This window comes from Lactuca virosa, chromosome 1 (genome assembly GCF_052849685.1).
Source record: "Lactuca virosa cultivar CGN04683 chromosome 1, Lactuca_virosa_CGN04683_v6, whole genome shotgun sequence".
In the NCBI taxonomy this organism is placed as follows: Eukaryota; Viridiplantae; Streptophyta; class Magnoliopsida; order Asterales; family Asteraceae; genus Lactuca; species Lactuca virosa.
This window is the reverse complement of record NC_136426.1, coordinates 174,816,911-174,838,898: the sequence shown is the minus strand read 5'-3', so window position 1 is coordinate 174,838,898 and position 21,988 is coordinate 174,816,911. Positions and strand designations below refer to the sequence as shown.

At 35.7% G+C, this 21,988-nt stretch overlaps 1 protein-coding gene across 1 annotated transcript; it reads left to right on the top strand.

Annotated features, from left to right (window-relative positions):
* The first annotated feature begins 519 nt into the window (after positions 1-519).
* On the top strand, positions 520-5,512 carry LOC145161528 (vacuolar protein sorting-associated protein 32 homolog 2-like). Its single transcript, XM_079081075.1, has 8 exons — positions 520-695; positions 836-965; positions 2,546-2,645; positions 3,272-3,357; positions 3,487-3,578; positions 4,188-4,302; positions 4,397-4,597; positions 5,305-5,512. Exons 2-7 carry the CDS (start codon positions 894-896, stop codon positions 4,586-4,588), a joined length of 657 nt encoding a protein of 218 aa, XP_078937201.1. The 5' UTR covers positions 520-695; positions 836-893; the 3' UTR covers positions 4,589-4,597; positions 5,305-5,512.
* Positions 5,513-21,988: the final 16,476 nt, after the last annotated feature.

Genomic DNA, 21,988 nt, shown 5'->3' with positions numbered 1-21,988 from the left:
ACCATGAATGAACTCGAAATCTGTCATGGTCGGAAAAGATGATCGGAGAAGATGACCGGAGCACCAGAAATGGTGTCGGAGGTGGAACTCAGCCCCCATAACAATTTTTACCTGCTATTATAGGTCATAATGGTATGTTTTAATCAAAAAAACAAGTTTAAGGGTTAAAAGTGCACTAAAATAAGTTAAGTGACCAAATATGTGTAAATGATATAGTTTGTTACCCTCTCAAGTCATTATCTCTTAAATTGTTTGAAAGTTATCGTCTAGTAGATAGGGCTTTTAATAACAAACTCTTGTATAAATGTTTGCATATATCTTTTAAGTATCATTTTACATTTTAAACTTATAATTATATTATTTTAACAAGATTTTTCAATCCTTACATTTTAAACTTATAATTATATTATTTTAACAAGATTTTTCAATCCTGATCTAATTCTACGATTATATAATAATAATATACAATAAAAAACGATAATTATCATGATATCTCGAATAACAACCTTTACCGAAATTAATATTTGGGAGCTATCTTTCGTTTTTCTTTTCTTTTCTTTTCTAACTTGCTATAATTTGTTCAAGCTTTTGCCCCCCGAGTCCTCGATGCTTTAAACTAAACTCATATCAAATTCATCGAATCCAATTTGTCCACCATCACACTGATCATCTGGATACATCGTTGAAAGTTTTAGGTAATATTTCTTGATATGTGAATTCTTGATTGTTCGATTAATGTTGCGTACATGTCTTAAAGCAACAATTACGATTCGGAATTTCCTGATTGGAATACACTCCACTATTTGAAACCTAAATCGCTCAAATTCGTTTCCAGGTGTTGGAGATTTTGATTTTACGGGAGCAGATCGTGTATATATATACTAGAATCAACCATGTTCACGCGAATTTTCGGAAAACCTAAGCAAGAAGCTAACGCTGTAGCAACATTAGATAGATTAAATGAGGTACTTCCCGATAAATATACTTTTGTTGTTCGGCACATGTATACATACTTTGTATGTGTGCATATTCGGTCTGGATCATGAATTTGGAAGATCTAAATTGTTCTGGCTGTTTGTATTGTCACTCTGTTTTGCGCTACTGCATTCTGAAGTATTATTGATGCTATACTTTTCCTGTCAAATTCAATTAGCGTGTGACTTTTAGTTTCGCTGTGATCTCTTGCCCTCGGGAGAACAGTGATTTAGGGTTTATATCATCTTTGTTATAGGATGGGGTTGTCTTTCTAGAATTTGGATGTCATCAATAGGTTGCATGAAGATCGCTTATAATTTTGTTGCTTACTCTTCTATTTCATAGTAAAGTGTACTAAAGCTATTTTGTATTGAAGTATTTTCTGCAGAAGAGTATGTAGATGGATAATGTAAGTTAAGCTATCAATGGCTCTCTAACTGAAATAACAGATATAATCAAGCATGCAATTGGTAATTAAACTTGTAGGATGAAAAATACAAAAGTCCTTTGATTGCTTATAAATGTCTTCTGTAACTAGATATTTACTTTCCCTTTTAATTTTCTTCAAAGATAGTATGATACTATGATATCTAGGTAAGAATACATAGGTGGTGTTAAATGGCAATGCTGTTAGTGTTTGCTTGTGTTTCTGCATGAAGAGAAAGTCTAGAGAGAATGTCTTGAGTTTAGTCTTTAGTATTGTGCGTAAGCACACAGGAAAAATAATGTGTGTTTAATTTATAATTGTTCAATATTAGTAGACTGAAAAATAAACATCGATTCGCCAAGAGTTTAGGGAGAATTAAAATCAACATATAAACTAAAATATCAATGAACCTAAATCTCATGAAAGATGGAAAGTTGAAGAGATTTTTATAATTTCCAGAGTTCATGTGCATTGTGTATAATTAGGTTGGTTTGGGCCTTTGGGGATATTAATGCTGAAGGTCTAAGGACTTAATTGGGACAAACTTTTTATTTTTGAAGATTGCAAATCTTTCATGAAATGTTTTCACTTCATGTTGCATTTTAGCAAGGCAACATAGATGGAATTGACCTCAATCTCTGGGCATTTGTGTAAAGTTATATAATTCTTTTTATAAAATTATTTCATGTAGTAATAGGAAGAAAATGAATTCATTTGTGTGTATCATATCTATAAAGTAGTGATTAATATATAAGATTACTTATTCATGTAGGATAATGATCAGTAAAAGAGACAATAAATATGTCAAAAACCAAAACTTTAACCAATTGCATGATTTTCATGTTTTTTTTAGAAACTCTGACTTCTCTTATAATCTTATATATGAAACATAATAATTATTGATTGATCTTAAAATTTGTTATGCTATTAATAAATACATACATACATACATAAATAAATATGTGCTATGTTTTTTTTTAAATAGATTTTCGATAGAGAAGGATATATAATTATATATTGAGTTATGGACCTCATTATGCTGCATAAATTCACAGAAAATTCTCGTGTTGCATCAAAATTTTGATTGTTGAACAAAAGGTCATCAAACCAATTAAATTTTTATGTTTTATTTTTTATTTACAGACACTTGAAATGCTTGAGAAAAAAGAGAAAGTGCTTTTAAAGAAAGCTGCTGCAGAGGTGGAAAAGGCCAAAGAATTTACTAGAGCTAAGAACAAAAGGGGTACACCTTTTAAATCTCTTTCATATTAAATTATTAATTAGAGTTAATTCTAAACAATGTTAAAAATTAAAAAACTATGTCATTGTTTCCACTTTATGTCACTAAAGGTTTAATTTTGCCGACCCTTAAATTACTTGTTTTATGCAAAAAGTCCCATTATTTTGGATTTTTTTTATAAAGTCCTAAATTTTTTTTGAACAGAAAAGTTCTTATTATTTAATATTTTGCCCAAATTAACGAAAAAGTCATTATTTTTATTTTAACACGAAATGACAGATTGTCGTGTAAAATTAAATAATCGGGACTTTTCTGTTAAAAAAAATTAGGACTTTATCAAAAAATTTCCCAAAATAACGGCACTTTTCTGCATAAACCCCTTAAATTACATATCTATTTTTAGATATTTATAATAAAAAAAATAAATAAATATTTCTGATGTCAAATGGTTAGAAAATACTAAAAAATGACATATTTTGTTACCCTTTTCATAGCATTGACCTTTGACCCTATTAATTACACTTAAATACTTGATTAAATCCTGTATAATTGTAGCTTACATTACTTTTTATATTGTTTTAAAGTAAAAAAAAATTATATTTTTCATTTGGATTTTAATTGTTATGCAGCTGCAATACAATGTTTAAAGAGGAAAAGGCTCTATGAACAACAAATTGAACAACTTGGAAACTTCCAGTTACGTATTCACGATCAGGTGATTATTTTCCACCAACATCTCTTCCATTTTTCAAGTTTTTTAAAATTTCAAAAATCCTTTACCCAAAAAAAAAATCAAAAATTTAATAATCATATTCATAGTATTGTTTGATCATGAATGTATCAGATGATTATGCTTGAAGGTGCAAAAGCCACCACAGAAACCGTTGATGCTTTGAGAACTGGTGCTTCAGCCATGAAAGCCATGCAGAAAGCAACGTGAGTTATATTTTACAATTTTATTTTAAATTAAATTTTTCACTATTTCTGTTGTGTCCCACACACCTTGTCATGCATACCATGCAAAACAGGACAACCTGTACTCTGTTTGACATGTATTGGACTGTGACTGATTGATGTAAAATCGTCAGTGGAAAACAAATTTCAATTTCTTGTTCCATCAAAAAAGTTAGAGACATGACTCCTTTTATTTCTTGTCTGTGCAAAAAGACGTGAATGCCCTTTTGAATAATAGCCTTGGAAAGCTTGTCAAGTCTCACTGACAGGACATGACAAATTATTCTGTGTTTGACATGCATTGGACTGTGACTGATTGACAGTGGAACACAATTTTTAATTTTTTGTCCTGTCCAAAAAGGTGAGACAGAACTCTCCCTCTATCTCTTGTTTGTGCAAAAAGACGTAAATGCCCTCCTGAATAATAGCCCTAGAAAGGTTGTCAAGTCTCACCGACAGTACAAGACATGATAGATTGTAGTGTGTTTGGCATGCATTGGATTGAAGCCAGTCATGTCATGGAATCTTTGTCTTGATGCCGTGTATGTGAAAAAGACGTAAATACCCTTGTAATATTTTTCATGTGAACAGGAACATTGATGATGTTGACAAGACAATGGATGAGATAAATGATCAAACTGAGAACATGAAACAAATCCAAGAGGCATTGTCAGCACCCATTGGTGCAGCTGCTGATTTTGATGAGGTGGCATCGTGCTTTCATTTTTTTTAATTACAATATTACCCTTTCAATTATTTTATAATGAACCAATTGTGTACTTTGAAAAATCTATCCACAGGATGAATTGGAAGCTGAGTTGGAAGAACTTGAAGGAGCAGAGCTAGAGGAACAACTTCTCCAACCAGCCACCACCGCCCCCGCCGCTCCGGTACATACTCCGGCGGGCCGCCAACACACACGACCACCGCCCCAGAAGAACACGGCTGAGGAAGATGAACTTGCTGCATTACAGGCAGAAATGGCACTTTAAAACAAAAAGGTTGGTATTTCCTATGATCAGAATGAGAAGGGCATTTATGTCTTTTCACAAAAGAGAATCCATGTCCTATCTTTTTGGTGAGACAAAAAGTGCAATTAGTGTCTTCTATGATTAGAATGAAAAGGGCATTTATGTCTTTTCGCAAACAAGAGTCCATGTCCTACCTTTCTGGTGAGACAAAAAGTGAGAAGGGCATTTATGTCTTTTCACAAAAGAGAATCCATGTCCTATCTTTTTGGTGAGACAAAAAGTGCAATTATTGTCTTCTATGATTAGAATGAGAAGCGCATTTACGTCTTTTTGCAAAAGAGAATCCTTGTCCTACCTTTTTGATGAGACAAAAAGTGCAATTATTGTCTTCTATGATCAGAATGAGAAGGGCATTTTCGTCTTTTTGCAAAAAAGAATCCTTGTCCTACCTTTTTGGTGAGACAAAATGTGCAATTATTGTCTTATTGACATCGGTTTCACTCCCAGTCAAATATGACAACCTGGTTTGTCATGTCATGTAGCACCAGACAGACAAAAAAAAAAAAAAAATCAAGTTGTCATCATCAAAATTAAATCAGTTTTTAGGTGAGACTAAAAAATATATATAATTTTTGTCTTGTGTTGTGTTATGTGTATTGTTAATGTAAAGGAATTGAAATAAGAATACAATTTGAAATGGTTTTAAGAAATTATTGAAGATGTGGATTTGATGGCAGATGGAGTGGAGTGGAGATGATGCATATAAATGAAGAAAGTGAAGAAATGGTGTAAGGTTTGGTTGAACTTTATCTCTTGTACATTTGTGATATTAGACTTGAATAACATGTTTGAATTTGGAACTCGGGAAAAGATCGATTACATGGATTCAAAAATATGCATGTTACTTGGTATATGAAATTGAAATTCTACATCTTTTTTAGGTTACTTGTTTCATTGTTTTAACATGTGGGTTTACTATCGTCCTTTTGGTGAGAATATTATGTTAGTAGAAATGGGACATTATTTGAAATTTTGAATCAAATACAAGTAGATATGTTGAAAAAAAAAATGATAATCATGGACTCATTAGAAGTAATTCGGAGAAAATGTAATAATATGTTTGTTGTTTAATGGAGACATTCAAATCAAGTGCTAGTGTGTGGAAAATGAAAATAATTTTTTTTCTATAGTGGCATTCACTATAGGAAATAATTCGGTTGTAACAAACTCCAATAGTGTAATGAAAACATTATTAGTTGTCTAACCTAAGTTTTGTATCAACTAAAGGATACAAATCTTAGAATCTTCATTTAAATTGTAAATAATTGATACTTATTATGTAAATATCTATATATTTTAGAGAAGAATACAAATCTAGTTCATTTACTTAGTGCGTGTTTGATACAAAGTAATGAATGAAAGAAATTCAGCATTTCATTAAGTTAAAAAAATGTTGTTTGGTTGTTATTATGGAATACAATGGTACATGCTAGAGGGCATGTCCTTCCTTTAAATCATGTAATTTTTATTATCCTCATGACCCAATTTTTATATCATTCCTTTCCTACCAGTAATCTTCTATCTTAATAAAAGAATCCTCTCTGCCACGTGTCTCATTCTACATTCATTTTTCTTTCAATGTGATTTACCCGTATTGTCCTTCCTTGTTTCACCTTCCACTCATCCTTGTAATCCGACGCTTCCATCTATTCCTATTGATCTATTCTTCATGATCGAATTGATGATACCTAAAATCAAGGAGTAAATTAAGGAGTGACGTTTGAAATTCAAGGAGTGAGGTTTTGAAATTCACAATCCGTATCTTCAGGATTTCTGAAATTATAGACATCAGATTATATCATTTGCTTCCTCCTCTGTAAATCAACCACCACCCCACTTTCTCCTCCATCAATCACTGATTTAGCCCCATGTATTCTCTCTGCAACAATCGGTATACCACTTTGCCACCGCCGGTGATTAGGTTGTTCCTACGGTAACTGGTCTTCGCCCCACCAAGAAAACGCACGAGCCAAAATTCGTCTTTTTTGGGTTTCGGTTGCGCCTACCTGCATACTTGGATATCTGAGGTAAGATTTCCAAAGTGAAGCCCTATGGTTTCACGAAACCGCCAAGAATCATGCTTATATGTACTCCGACTGTGAACCCTAATCCTCTCCGGTAAGCATCGGGTTTGAATTTTTCAAAATTTTACTTAGATACACAACATCAATGAGGGGAAAATGCTTATGCCATACATGTTTGGTGGATATGTTGTTTGTTTTCTAATGAATGGGTTTCAATTTCACTTTGTGTTTTGATTTCAATTTTTTTTATCTTGCTTCTATTAATGGTGAGATTTATAATTTCCAGTTACTATTCATTCAGGTTTAGAGAATTCATCTCTTGCAGGAAATGTTAAGTTCTGCTTTCCGTCATCTAGGCATCATGCACCTATTTACTTATTGTTCAACAATCTTGAGCATGATTTTTTTTTTTGCTAATGTGATTTCTTATAAGCAATGTAACCTGTAGATACTTCCAAAGTTGGTATGCGCAATGATATGTTATACTTGATGGAAACAGCCTCTCAAATCTGTCTATACATGTAATCAAACTTGGATCGAGTACAAAGGTTCATTTATATACTTGATAAAGAAATTTCTTGATTCATACTTAGTCTCCATCGTTTGGCTTAAATGTTGACTTTTGGGTGCCAACATTTATCTTCGTATAAAGATCAAGTGCTTACTGTCGAATACTCTCTTATTTGGAATATCTCTGGGTGTAAGAGCCATACATAAGCGTCATGGATGGCATAGCAATGAGGTTTAGGATTGGCTTATCAGGTTATGGCTACTAGATAGTCATAACAAAGATAAACTCCACATTTTAGCATTAAATTAAAGCAATAACTCATACATTTGTTCTTGCAATGTCAGAAAATGGAATTGGATTGTTCCTATTACTTTTATTTTAGTTCAATACGTAAACAAATGCTCTTTGATGGAGCATGGATAAGGTAGTTTTGTTGAGACTTTGCTTGCTTTTATTATCGGATTTCGTAACTTTTTCTGATTGTTTACCATTTTGCCCCTCTCTGGCGGTTGAGATCTCAGAGACCATTTATAATGTGAAGGTAAAGATTATGGAGATAATACCTGGGATGGCACAAGATCACCAGCGCTTAATCTTTAATAGAAAGCAACTCGAGGATGATAAAACTTATTATAACATCCAAAACGAGTCTACATTGCATGTGTTTTTGAGGCTGGTAGGAGGTTTTTATTGGACGTTGGTTAAGACTTTCACAGGCAAAACCATGAAGCTAATGTGGGGGTACTATGGGAGCATTGATAAAGTGGAAGATTGTTTTTTAGAAAATTAAAGAAGTTCCTTAATGTTCATATTATCAGCAAGATTAATACACACTATACACATACAAATTAGCTTGATTGATAACGATACCTTCTTGAAAACAATATTTGTCCCAGATCCTTCCACATTTTGGTAGCCCATCCATTAGCAAACAATATGGCAACTATAAATGAAATTACAATGACCAAAAACACGAAACAAATTGCTGGATTACGAATTATAGGTTAGTACAACATAAAAATATAATAAAAATTATAAAATAACCGATCTTTTAGGGAATATAATAGAAAAAAATGGTATCAAGTCAAGAAACTGAAATTCAAACCTATAAGAACCACTTTGGTGTCGCTGTTGAGTGTAGAATTTAGATAAAGTTTATGTATGCAAAATTTAGGGGTTGTTTTTTTTTCCGGATGAAGTCTCCAATGGATAAAACGACTCAACGAGTAATGATTTATTCTCGGATGTGGTCCTACGTATATAAACATGTTTCTTTCAATTTTTATGTAATCAAAAATAAAAAACAACCATCTTTTTGAATATAAATGTGATTTTCGTTTTTCCGTTTTGGGCCATTAAAATTTTTTTCTTTCAATTTCGAGGTATTAAATATTCAGAATGAAATACCATCATTTTGAAAAAAAAAAGTATTTTTTTATTTTATTTTAAGGTATCATAATTAAATATCAACTGTTTTCTTTTGGCATAAATATGTAAACTTTTTACTTGTGTGATAACTCTTATTTCAAGTGCATAATTACCAAAAGCCAAGGAAGTGGTTTGAGATGTCGAATAGTTTGAAAGTGCATTATTGTTATTCATTGCCATTTTTAATTATCAATATTATTTTTCTTTTTTATCCCGTGGTTTCCACGGGTCGTAACCTAGTCAAATAATATATTCATCCGCAAACTCTTCTTCTCTATCAAACATATTTCCACCATTTCAAATATGTGAAACTCTATATGCACATGTTCTTCATTGCAAATCACAACTATAAATGGTGAGTAGAGTTGAAGAATCCTTCATCTTGAGATCGACAAAAAACGTCATCATCTTTACCAAATCTACATAAAACTTCTTCAAATGTAGATATATTAATTTTAGAGGCATGTATTGGCTTCTCCTACGGTTGTATTTGTCTCTTGCAAATCTCAACTCTATTTTAACTTTTGTTTATCGTCATACAATCGGTCTCTTGGTTCCTGTAATTTGAATACTTGTGTATGAATCAATAGAAACGTGGAGTAATAGCATAAGGATTTGACAAATAAAAACTGATTTTATTTATCGGGTTTACGTTTAAAGCACGATAATTACATAGTTCATGTATCCTCTTTTAGAACTCTCACATTTCTGTCTACACAAATATCTTTATCTCTTAGAAGGCTATACAAATCATCATGTGTCAACATACGAAAGCATTTGATATATATTAATTTAAACCTAACAAACTACCATAAAGATATGAGATAAAACTTCCTTGCGAATTCTCCGGGTCTTCTGTTTAAATCAAACCCTTGATTTAAAGGGATAGATCTTTCTATGATAAGTGCATATATGGAAAATAATGAAAAAATCATATAAGATCTTCAGTTATATACTTCTTCAGCAAGTAATTTTGATCTATTTCAGATTCAGACTCCAACTCTAAAGGCAGCTCGGTGATGAGAATCAGCTTTCGCTTTGGCTTGACTAGCTTCAGCTGAAGCTGATGATATCTGATCTTCAACGTATAGGCTCTTCAACTCCGGAAGCTTCAACACGTTGATAACTCATCAGTTCCCGATATATCTACCTCCTCTAATAAACAAAACCTAAAAATGTCACATGTCATCATTTTAAACATTAAATTGCCACATGTCATTTTGTTAGTATTTTTCATTTTTATATTTTTTATTTTATTTGATATATAATATTAATTAGGTGTGAGACCCGTATGTTATACGGGTTTGATAAAACAAAATTTTATTTAAATTTGAAATTTTAGATTTGAAATTTAAAATTTGAAAATTTTAGATTTGAAATTCAAACTTTAAAATTTGAATTTAAAAGGGAACATATTAAATACTATAAGAGTACTAATATTGTAATTTATTGGTTATTTTCAATTAAGGCAATTATTAATTGAGGTGTTAATTAAGAAAAGATAAAAAAAAATAAGAAAATGACAAATGGAAAAAACATTTAATCAAAAATACCACAAAATGGCATGTGTTCAAGTTAATGAGAAATGACATGTAACAAAATTATTTTCATTTATTAGAAAGGATATCTCTTATTTATGGTTTTGAGTTACATATAGTAACGAAATATTATATCTTAAAATTAGGCATAACATAAATTTGAATTATTGGCCATAATTCGAAGCTTATATTATTTCCATATTTTTCTTCTAGAATTAAGCAGGGAAGTTTTTATGTATTACTATCTTATTAACTTCAAATTTTCATATATTTTGTTAAATTAAAAAATTTTCCATTATTAATCAGAGGCATTAAATCTGATTTTTTAATTTCTATAACTTTTTAAAGTTTTGCAATTTCATCTTTGTGATAGCACAATTTTTGATATCATCTTATGGAAAGAATTAATTCCAAAAAAACACTGATACAAGTGTTAATTGCATAAAACCATAATGAACTTCCCTCAAAATGTAATTTTAGTCAATCAATTTGAATTGGTTTTAAAGATTATAAATTTTCAATTTCGACTAACAAGGGTGTTGTAGTTTATCTTTTTTAAATATAATATCATCATTTTGTTTATTTTATCAAATAATAACTTAATATAACTAATAAATATCTGAATAATCAATATGATAGGGTCAATAACAATTTTTATCAAAAGTTGGTTTCTTTCTCAAATAACCTAAATAACCTGTTTTTTAAACATGTTTAATTGTATGTTGCTTTAATTCAAAATAAAAATTAATTAAAATTGTTAATTTTAAATAAAAATAGTAGATTTACAAATAAAATTTTTAATGTCGTATATAAATAAGTTTTAGAAATATATAAACAAATTATAAAATTTTATTTATGATAACATATTTTACTTTTTAATAGTAAAACATATTTTATTCTTAATTTTTATTTGTAATTTATTTTTATGTGTTCATGTATGTTTATTACAATGCTTAAATTTTAATTCGACATATAACAATTGCATTTCAATGATTTAGTATGTTTGTTTTTTAGTCTGTTTAGTTTTATATTTACATTATACAACATCATTATTTTTTTCAATAATCTATACATAAATAACGCCGTTTATATCTTCAAAACATGTTACATATTAATCTGAATCAAATCAATCAATCTAACATTATAAGTTATTAACTATTTGAAAATCATTAGTTAATGATTATGCTTTTGAAATATCAATATTTTTTTAATTTGTTGACCGTGGTTTCCACGGGTTATAACCTAGTCTTCAAATATAAGCTATTTCAGATCTAGTCATCAACTTTAGATATCTTCAACAGCTCTAGATTTTACAATATAGAATAAACAACTACAACAAGTTGCATGACACCTTAGCTTGCTAAGTTGTAATATTCACACGTACTTAGCCAAGACTGACTGTCAACAATGAGTAATAAAACTATAAAACTATGTATATGTTTTACATCATCAAATCTATACAATTTGACCCTGACATGGTCATTTTAATATGTTTGTAAGTTTACATGAACATGAAATGTTTGATTAAATGCCTTAATATAATATTCTTTTAAATTACATACAACTTATAAGATTCGATCTATATTTGGTGTATGATGTCAAAGCATTTCTTTTCACGGTTAAAAATTGATATCGATTTTAATATGTTGCAACTTTTATGAACCGATCAAGAATGCAAGAAGTCGAAATCCTTCTCCAAAATAATGTATACATCGCTACCCTAAATATAATACTTTGTGTATGATGATTTTAAATTTATGCAAGTCGGCTTAAAATTTACACATCATATGATTTTATATGTAAGCTTTGAAAATTATGTATGCCATTGTGATTATCTTTGGATATGTAACACTCAAATTTTAGGGTTCGAATATTTCCCCCTTTTAGTATAAATAAGTTTATGGATTTTAATATGATAAAAAAATAAATTAAATATAAAAAATTAATAAATTTATAGTGGTAGTTAAAATATATAATTTAAATCAAATATGTAAATATTAGAGTTTAACTTGACTTATGTGAGTTTGACCTAGTTATCTTTAGTTAACTTACTTAACACATCTTGGACTACTTCTGTTAAGAGATAAGTTAGTTTGGTTTAAAATTATAAGTATAAACACTAGTCATAACTTAGAGGGATGTTTGTGTTTGAATAGGAATAACTAGTAGTAGAGGGGCTAAATATCACAAGTGGCTAAAGTTAGACGACTAAAATTTCTTTCACTTTCATTTTAAATGATTGAAGATCGTAATTAAGAGAGAGAGAGAGAGAGAGAGAGAGAGAGAAAGAGAGAGTATGTGTATGTATGTGACGATTGGAGGCTAGGATGGAGATTGAATTGGTATTGGAAATTCATATGAATATTAGAGCTCAAAATCACCTTAAGTAACTCTAAAAGGCAATTAATCTTCTTCATTTAGCAAACTATGGTTTAGATATTTGTGTCAAATCTGAATTCCTTTATGAATAGGATGAGTTTGAAAGAGTTTTCACCTTACTTTAATCATTGGTCATCAATCTAGTTACCTTCTATGTGTACAATGTTTGATTACAACTTCATTTGTCTATTTTGGGTTAGGAATCCTAGATTGATGATACAATGAGTTGAGAATATAGATTTACGAATTGAAGGTTTTTTTAGCTTATAAATGATCCCCTTAATCATAAACAATGATTTATAGGTCAAATGAATAGTCAAGTAACTTCAATTTAATCATTTTAGTGATTTTAAGTTATATTGAGATTTTGAGTTCATGTGTTAGCTTTGAATGTAGTTTTGATTTGATAATGAATTAATGTTTTTTAGAAGAAATATATATTATAAAACTAAGTTGAAGTTATCAAATGAAACAACTATTTGAATATCTAAATACATGTTGGTTAATTAAGCATCTAAGTGGAACATATATACTAATGTTGATGATTTGAACTCTAGTTATCAAAATCTCTATATTAAGCTTGTGAATATGATGTATTATATTTCATTTGATTTGTTGAAAGAGGTTTTTGGAAGGTATTTAGCCATACCAGATCATTGAAATTGATAGGATTTCGGCTAGAAATGATTTGGACTTGTTCTATAAAATCAAGATATTTGGCACAACTTAATTGGCGATTTAATGGACATTTAGGGATATTTAACCCAACCATTATTAACTTTAGGTGACCATTAATTACTCCAACAACTTTAGAAATTAAGTGAGCTTGTTTCATCACTTGAGTTTAGTTTTTACCAAGAATACATGTCTCTACCATATTGTTTAGGTGTTGATGAGTTTTAAATATTATTATGATATATTTTGTGTATGTTATGTGTATTATATATGTATGATTGGGTGTTTCTTAAGGTGGTCTTGATATGCTTTTTCTTTATAATTGAATGTATGTTTTTGTTTTGTACTTGCTTTCTTCATGAATTTATAAATTACTTAAAGTGGGTCGACTTGTGTGACCATTTAGACTCATGTGCCAATTAAGGTGTCAAGGTGTTAAGATGTTGTGACATTATTCTAGACATGCTTTGGTTGTACGATTAGGCTAGTTACTCATCATGTGGTACTTGTATGATAACTTACTTGTAAATAGTTTAATAGGGAGGTGGACGTGTCCAACTATCATTATGGGGAGGTGTACTTGATGGGTTTTAATAATAACAAAACAAACTTAAAACTCTTAAGTATGCATGCAACCTAAAACAAGATCTATATTTTCACTATTGAATCTATAACTAAGAGCATCAAAATAAGAACCCTAGAAACCCCAGGTAATTTCGAAATTACTAAAGAGAAAGGTTTAGGGTTACATACCTTTTAGTTGTTATAGTAAACAACTAGAATTCTCCTTTTGTTGATCTCTTGAAAGCAAGCACCACAAGTGTCGTGCCTCTAATGGAATCACACCCAAGCTAGAAAGAGGAAGATTATGAAGAGGGGAGAGCAAAATTTTGGCTATCTCTCTAAGAGTATGAATGACCGAAATATGAAGGGTTAGGGTCCTTTATATAGTGGTACAAGGAAGCCCTAGATAACCCTAATCTAAATATAATAATAATATTTCAAATTGGTAATTATCCAACTCCATATTTATCCATATGAGATAATTTAAAAACCCTAGATTATCCCCTTAAAACCGTCCACCCTGCCAGTGGAAGGTTTTGGAGCCTTTTGTTCAACTATTAAACAATTGCACTTTAGACCTTGCACTTGTAATTAATTCCATTAATCCCAAAATTAATTCCAATTAATTTCTGATTAATTATTAATTAAATATTACTATTTTTAACTAATATACTATTCTCATAATATACTAATAAGTTATTTATTTCAATTTATTAATCAAATAATAAATCAACCCTCTCTCCAAAGATCATCATGTCCATGTCCAATTGCTAGGTTTGAGGGCAACCCAAAAAGACTGTGCTACTATCAATTCAAGTTTATACCAATTATAGTTATGGGCTTAGACACCTAATCCAACAGTACTATAATACCTGTTTTTCATAACAGGTATTATTGTGTAATAATGGACAAGAGTTAATGGAAGAGAGTGATAGATTACTCTAAGACAATTCCACGGATATAAAGATCATCGAAAACAGAGTTCGTGTGAGAAAGTTATGATTGTTTGAAGTTAGTGTGAAAGTATGTTGCTATTTTGAGAAAGTCAAGAAAAGTTAAAGTCAAACAGTCAATTCTCGGGTCACCACGACGTGGTTGCATACTCACCACGGTGTGGTGTGAAGTGAGTCACCGAGACACGTGGAGATCGTGCGAGATATATGACGAAAGAGGACGTAAACATGGAAAATCCGGAATACACTTTGTCATCGCGGTGTGGTGTGCCTCTTGCCATGGCATGGAGCGTATGGGATATAAATAATCTTCATTTTTTTCATTTGAGGATTTTTGCTCGTTTTATCGGGAGAAGCTAAAGTTCGTCTGAATCGAGTACTGGAAATAAAATCATAGTACATATTGAATTAAGAACACAAAATGTAAATAAGCTCTGTTTGGCTCTATTAATGCTTCTGAAAGAATACACGAGTCTGAAAGAGTAAGGTTCACAAGAGTACAAAAAGTTACTCTAACCCTTATACCTATCCCTGTTTATAGGAACAACAGAAGCAAACAAAAAAATATATAAGGACTTAGACATGAACACTTTGAACTCTAAATAGTGCCTTATGCAATACATACATTCGAATCTAAAATACAGACTTCGAAACTATACTAGCCAAATTGTACTTCGACACCTCATGTAACACCCGATTCCTGGTTCGATTTTATTTAAGTATTTTCTTAAATTTTTGCCATGAACTCGGCGAGTCTGCGTCCCGACTCGCCGAGTAGCAGCGAGGTGGACACGGGATTTAAGCTGGGAACTCGGCGAGTCGACATATGGACTCGGCGAGTCCACCTGTCTGGATGAAACTCTATTTTCAGACTTTGCACCCTATTTTACCCATTCTAAAACACCCATTTCGTCCCATTTTCCTCCCAGAGAACAGTAGAGAACAACCCTAGCTCCTTTAGTGTTCTTGAGTGATTTTGATCTTCCAAAGAAGGTTCTGGAGCTTAGAAGAAGAAGGAGGAAGTTGGAGTGTTCCAGAAGTGAAGGTAGACCCGAAATCTACTCTGGGGAAGGCATCAAATCAAGTAATAAAACCCTCACTTTGCTCATTAGCTCTTAGGTTCCTTTTTGTCCCCAATGGTTGATCTTCAAGCCTTAAAACCCCCAGATTTCGTGTGTATATGTGATAACCAGACCCTAGGAACTGAGACCCATGAGTTGGATCAGTTGCATGTCTCAGATTTGGCCAGATTGGATGAAGAGTCGAAGGGAACTCGGCGAGTGCCAAAGTGCACTCGGCGAGTTCCATGAAGATGGCCTTAGACTCGACGAGTTGGATGAACAACTCAGCGAGTCCTATGAAGATTGCCTGGTACTCGGCGAGTCGTTCTTCAAACTCGGCGAGTCCCTTGAATATAGCCTTGAACTCGGCGAGTTGTTCTTCAAACTCGGCGAGCCATATGAACTGTCACTAGGATAAGGAGCTGCCTGGGATACCTCCGGAGCGACAGGTGGAGTTCAGGATCGACCTAGTCCCTGGTGCGGCTCCGATAGCCAAGGCACCGTATCGGTTGGCTCCTCCTGAGATGCAGGAGTTGTCTACACAGCTTCAGGAGCTGTTAGACAGGGGTTTCATTCGACCGAGCAGTTCACCCTGGGGAGCCCCGATTCTGTTTGTGAAGAAGAAGGACGGGTCGCATCGGATGTGTATCGATTATAGGGAGCTGAATAAGGTAACGGTGAAGAACCGCTACCCACTCCCGAGGATTGACGACCTCTTTGACCAGCTTCAGGGAGCATCTTGGTTCTCCAAGATAGATTTGCGTTCAGGGTATCACCAGGTGAGGGTCAGAGAGGAGGATGTGCAGAAGACGACATTTCGGACACGTTATGGCCACTATGAGTTCGTGATGATGCCTTTCGGGCTCACCAATGCTCCTGCCGCGTTCATGGACCTCATGAACCGCATGTGTAGACCGATGTTAGACCGGTCGGTGGTAGTATTTATTGATGATATCTTGGTTTACTCCAAGACGCGAAAGCAGCATGAGGAGCATTTGCGAGAGGTTCTATAGACCTTGAGGAGGGAGAACTTGTATGCCAAGTTCTCCAAGTGTGAGTTCTGGTTGCGCGAGGTGCAGTTTCTTGGGCACCTTGTCAACCAGAACGGGATTTCGGTGGATCTGGCCAAGGTGGAGGCCGTGATGAGATGGGAGGTTCCGAAATCTCCATCTGAGATTCGGAGTTTCCTGGGATTGGCTGGCTACTATCGGAGATTCATCCAGGATTTCTCCAAGATAGCATTACCCCTGACCAGGTTAACGAGGAAGGCCATGGTATTTCGTTGGGGGCCTGAGCAGCAGGCAGCATTCGAGACACTGAGACAGAGATTGTGCGAGGCGCCAATCTTAGCCTTGCCAGAGGGCATGGAGGATTTTGTTGTATACTGCGATGCGTCCACCTCAGGTTTGGGCGCAGTATTGATGCAGAGAGGGCATGTCATCGCTTACGCGTCGAGGCAGCTGAAGCCTCATGAGGCGAACTACCCGACGCATGATTTGGAGTTGGGGGCCGTTGTGTTCGCCCTCAAGATTTGGCGTCATTACCTCTATGGGGTTCGCTGTACGATTTACACGGACCACAAGAGTTTGAGGTACCTCATGGACCAGCCAAATCTGAATATGAGGCAGCGTCGGTGGCTTGATGTGGTAAAGGATTACGAATGTGAGATCCTCTACCACCCAGGGAAGGCCAATGTCGTGGACGATACGCTTAGCCGCAAGGCAGCACCGATCAGGGATATCTGTTTGAGGATGACGGTGATGACTCCGCTTCTGGAGCGGATCCGGGAGGCTCAGCAGGAGGCTATGAAGGAGGAACCTCGGAAAAGTGAGTGGATTGTGGGACAGGTTTCCTCCTTCGACCATGACAGCAGGGGATTATTGACATTACACCGCAGGGTGTGGGTTCCATACCTCGGAGGCGTGCGCCAGGTCCTGATGGAGGAGGCGCACAAATCCCGATTCTCCATTCATCCAGGGGCAACGAAGATGTATAGGGATCTTCGTCTGGACTATTGGTGGCCCTGCATGAAGCGGGATGTAGCATGGTACGTTGAGCGATGCCTGACCTGCAGGAAGGTCAAGGCCGAACACCAGAGACTGCACGGCAAGATGCAGCCGTTGGATATCCCGCTGTGGAAATGGGAAGACATCACGATGGATTTTATCACCAAGCTTCCCAGGACCGCGCGGGGAATGGATTCAATCTAGGTTATTGTCGACCGATTGACCAAGAGCGCCCACTTTATCCCGATTCAGGAGAGCATCTCGGCCGAGAAATTGGCCGATATCTACATCAGAGAGGTAGTAGCACGGCATGGGGTGCCAGTTTCAGTGATTTCGGATAGGGATGTGCGGTTCACTTCCAGGTTCTGGAAGAAGTTTCATGACGAGCTGGGTACTCGTCTGCATTTTAGTACAGCCTTCCACCCACAGACGGATAGCCAGAGCGAGCGGACCATCCAGACTCTGGAGGACATGTTGCGGGCGTGTGTTTTAGACTTCGGTGGTAGCTGGGATACCTATCTTCCTTTAGCCGAGTTTTCATACAATAACAGCTATCACGCGAGTATTGACTGTCCTCCCTTCGAGATGTTGTACGGGAGGAAGTGCAGGACCCCGATATGTTGGGGCGAGGTTGGACAGAGAGTCATGGGGAGCACCGAAGTAGTGCTCAAGACGACGGAGAAGATTCAGCAGGTCCGGAGCAGGCTTCAGACTGCTCAGAGTCGGCAGAAGAGTTATACCGATAGGCGCCGATCAGACTTGGAGTTCCAGGTTGGGGATATGGTTCTCCTGAAAGTGTCGCCTTGGAAGGGCGTCATCCGATTCAGGAAGAGGGGAAAGTTGGGTCCCAGGTATATTGGACCGTTTAGGGTTGCAGCCCGAGTGGGCAAGGTGGCATACCGGCTGGATCTGCCAGCCGAACTCAGTCAGATCCACAGCACTTTCCACGTCTCCCAGTTGCGGAAGTGCCTGGTGGACGACTCAGCGGTGGTACCTTTGGAGGACATCCAGGTTGATGACAGCCTGAATTATATCGAGCGGCCTGTGGCTATCCTAGACCGGAAGTCGAAGGAACTGAGGAACAAGAGGGTGGAGCTGGTGAAGGTGCAATGGCAGCACCGGAAGGGCTCGGAATGGACTTGGGAACCCGCGGATGAGATGGTGGAGCATTATCCGGAGCTGTTCCGGGAGGGAGCAGCAGACTTCGAGGACGAAGTCTAAAATAAGTGGGGGAGATTTGTAACACCCGATTCCTGGTACGATTTTATTTAAGTATTTTCTTAAATTTTTGCCATGAACTCGGCGAGTCTGCGTTCCGACTCGCCGAGTAGCAGCGAGGTGGACACGGGATTTAAGCTGGGAACTCGGCGAGTCGACATATGGACTCGGCGAGTCCACCTGTCTGGATGAAACTTTATTTTCAGACTTTGCACCCTATTTTACCCATTCTAAAACACCCATTTCGTCCCATTTTCCTCCCAGAGAACAGTAGAGAACAACCCTAGCTCCTTTAGTGTTCTTGAGTGATTTTGATCTTCCAAAGAAGGTTCTGGAGCTTAGAAGAAGGAGGAGGAAGTTGGAATGTTCCAGAAGTGAAGGTAGACCCGAAATCTACTCTGGGGAAGGCATCAAATCAGGTAATAAAACCCTCACTTTGCTCATTAGCTCTTAGGTTCCTTTTTGTCCCCAATGGTTGATCTTCAAGCCTTAAAACCCCCAGATTTCGTGTGTATATGTGATAACCAGACCCTAGGAACTGAGACCCATGAGTTGGATCAGATGCATGTCTTAGATTTGGCTAGATTAGGTGAAGAGTCGAAGGGAACTCGGCGAGTGCCAAAGTGCACTCGGCGAGTTCCATGAAGATGGCCTTAGACTCGACGAGTTGGATGAACAACTCAGCGAGTCCTATGAAGATTGCCTGGTACTCGGCGAGTCGTTCTTCAAACTCGGCGAGTCCCTTGAATATAGCCTTGAACTCGGCGAGTTGTTCTTCAAACTCGGCGAGCCATATGAACTGTCACTAGGATAAGAAGGGTTTAAGTGTAGGAGGTCCAACCCTTCGTAGTCGCACGTGGAATTAGCAATTTAACGTGTAGCTATAGTCCCAGAATCTCCAAATCTCTAAGGTTGATGTTCTGATGGAAGATTGGAGCGAATTGTGAGATCTGTTCGTCGAACTCGGCGAGTCCCCCCTTGGACTCGGCGAGTCCAGTCGCGGGTTTGTTAGTTGTCCCCGTTTAGTGAGTCAGGCTGACTCAGTGAGTGGGAACAGGGACCCGATGAGTCAGAGTCAGGCTAGACGTAGAAGGACTCGACGAGTCGCTATATGGACTCGGCGAGTCCAGTCAATCAGAGAGTTGACTTTGACCAAGAAGTTGACTTTGACCAGTTATTTGACCTAAGGGGTATTTATGAGTACCTAATCCATGATTACAAATTTATAGCCGGAGGGTTACCGGTGCGGCAGCCAGGCGTAGGTTGAGCGGGTTTTCAGCAGCTACCCTCGAGGTGAGTTACCTTCCAGTAGAAGTGGGTCTAAGGCCACAATGTCGGCCCACTAGTAGGAGTCGTATGATAGATGACTGTCTGTGTGATAATCATCTAGGTTTGTTACTACCTGATATGCTTTATGTGCTAGCAGATTATGATGTATGGGTTATGTGATATGTTATTATGTGGTAGCAGTAGTAGGGGGTGAAACAGTCCCCGATCCGGTCGACAGGACCGAAGGGGTAGGCCAACACCCAGATATGCTAGGCAGTATCCGGTCGACAGGACCGAAGGGGAAGGTCGGGCACCCAGAAATGCCCGGCAGACATGTATGCTATGTGATTGTATGGTATGAGGTTCGTTGGGGGAAACTCACTAAGCTTCGTGCTTACGTTTTATAGTTTTGTTTTCAGGTATCTCTTCAGCTAGGGGAAAGGAGCTGGCGCGGTAGCGGCATATCACACACACTCTTGTTTCCGCACTATGGATTTTCTGGGATGTACTCTGAATATTTTACTATGATGTTACCGGTTTTCAGACATAAATTAATATTATGAATGTTTTGTAACGATGTTTTTATGTATTAACCTAATTTAAAAATGAAATTTTTAGCTGGTATTTTTGGGATGTTACACCTCACAACATAATTCGAACTCAACAATCCCCCCCCCCTTTGTGAGAAGTGTCGAATCTAAGTGATTAACATCTTCGTGGCTTGATGAAGTACTCTGCGAATCTCCGTGTACCAAATAGTCGTCTTTCGGATCTCAGTCTTATCTCCTGTTGTATTCCTTTTGCAGTTATTAAGACGAACAAGAAGATTCGTGTGCTGCGAATTTGTATACCTTTCCACATCACTAACTTGGAATAAAAACTTTGTAGCTTTGTTCTACTTGTTCCTCCCAACAAAAACTACTCCTAAAGGCTTAAGGACAATCTCTCCATCTTCAAAATTCTTGAGACTTCCTTGACCTTTCAACATCGATTGAGGTATTGTCACTTGTCGATTCATTGCCAAAGCAAGTTTAACATCTGTCAGAGCTAGACAATCATAGTAATTGTCTATGAACAGCTTGATATGTGCAAAACCAATCAAGAAATCTTCTTTGCTATTAACTTGAAGTTTTGACAAATCAACAACACTAAAAAATTTCACAACACAGATGAGGTCATTTAGATTCATGAGAGTAAAATCAACGACTGAGAAATCACACACAACATTGTTAGCTCAAACCACATGATATCGAAAGTTCTGTAGTAATCCTTCGAACAATGTATCCTTGGAAACACCTAGAACTTTGACAGTTTTCACCAAGGACCAGAATTCCTCTTCCTTCTTTCCAAGAACTGCATGAAATCTAAACTTTAATCTATTGTATTCTTCCTTATCATTGAACTTATCCACCAACTGATATTGAGCTAACATAAACATCATGTGATTGATGGGAAAATCCAATTGATTGAAATTAGTATTTTCAATCTCATAACTCTTTACAGGAATCTTCTCAAAATCATGCATCTCACCAGAAGAAACAATTTGTTTGATTGTCTCGTAACAAAATTGCTTGTTTGGATCACCTTTATCAAGACCTGGTGGATCACTTTGCCTTTCTCGAATGATGCTATTAATCTGCCTCTGTCTTTCGATCTCTTTTTCAAGATCCTTCTTTTTCTCCTCCTCTGAAAGTACTTTCTCGATTCCCTTTCCTCTATCACCTTTATCTTGTTT

Coding starts and splice junctions, on each gene's coding strand:
- LOC145161528 (XM_079081075.1), top strand. CDS start 894: ATGTTCACGCGAATTTTCGGAAAACCTAAGCAAGAAGCTAACGCTGTA. Junction 966..2,545: donor CATTAGATAGATTAAATGAG/GTACTTCCCGAT, acceptor TTTTATTTACAG/ACACTTGAAATGCTTGAGAA. Junction 2,646..3,271: donor TAGAGCTAAGAACAAAAGGG/GTACACCTTTTA, acceptor ATTGTTATGCAG/CTGCAATACAATGTTTAAAG.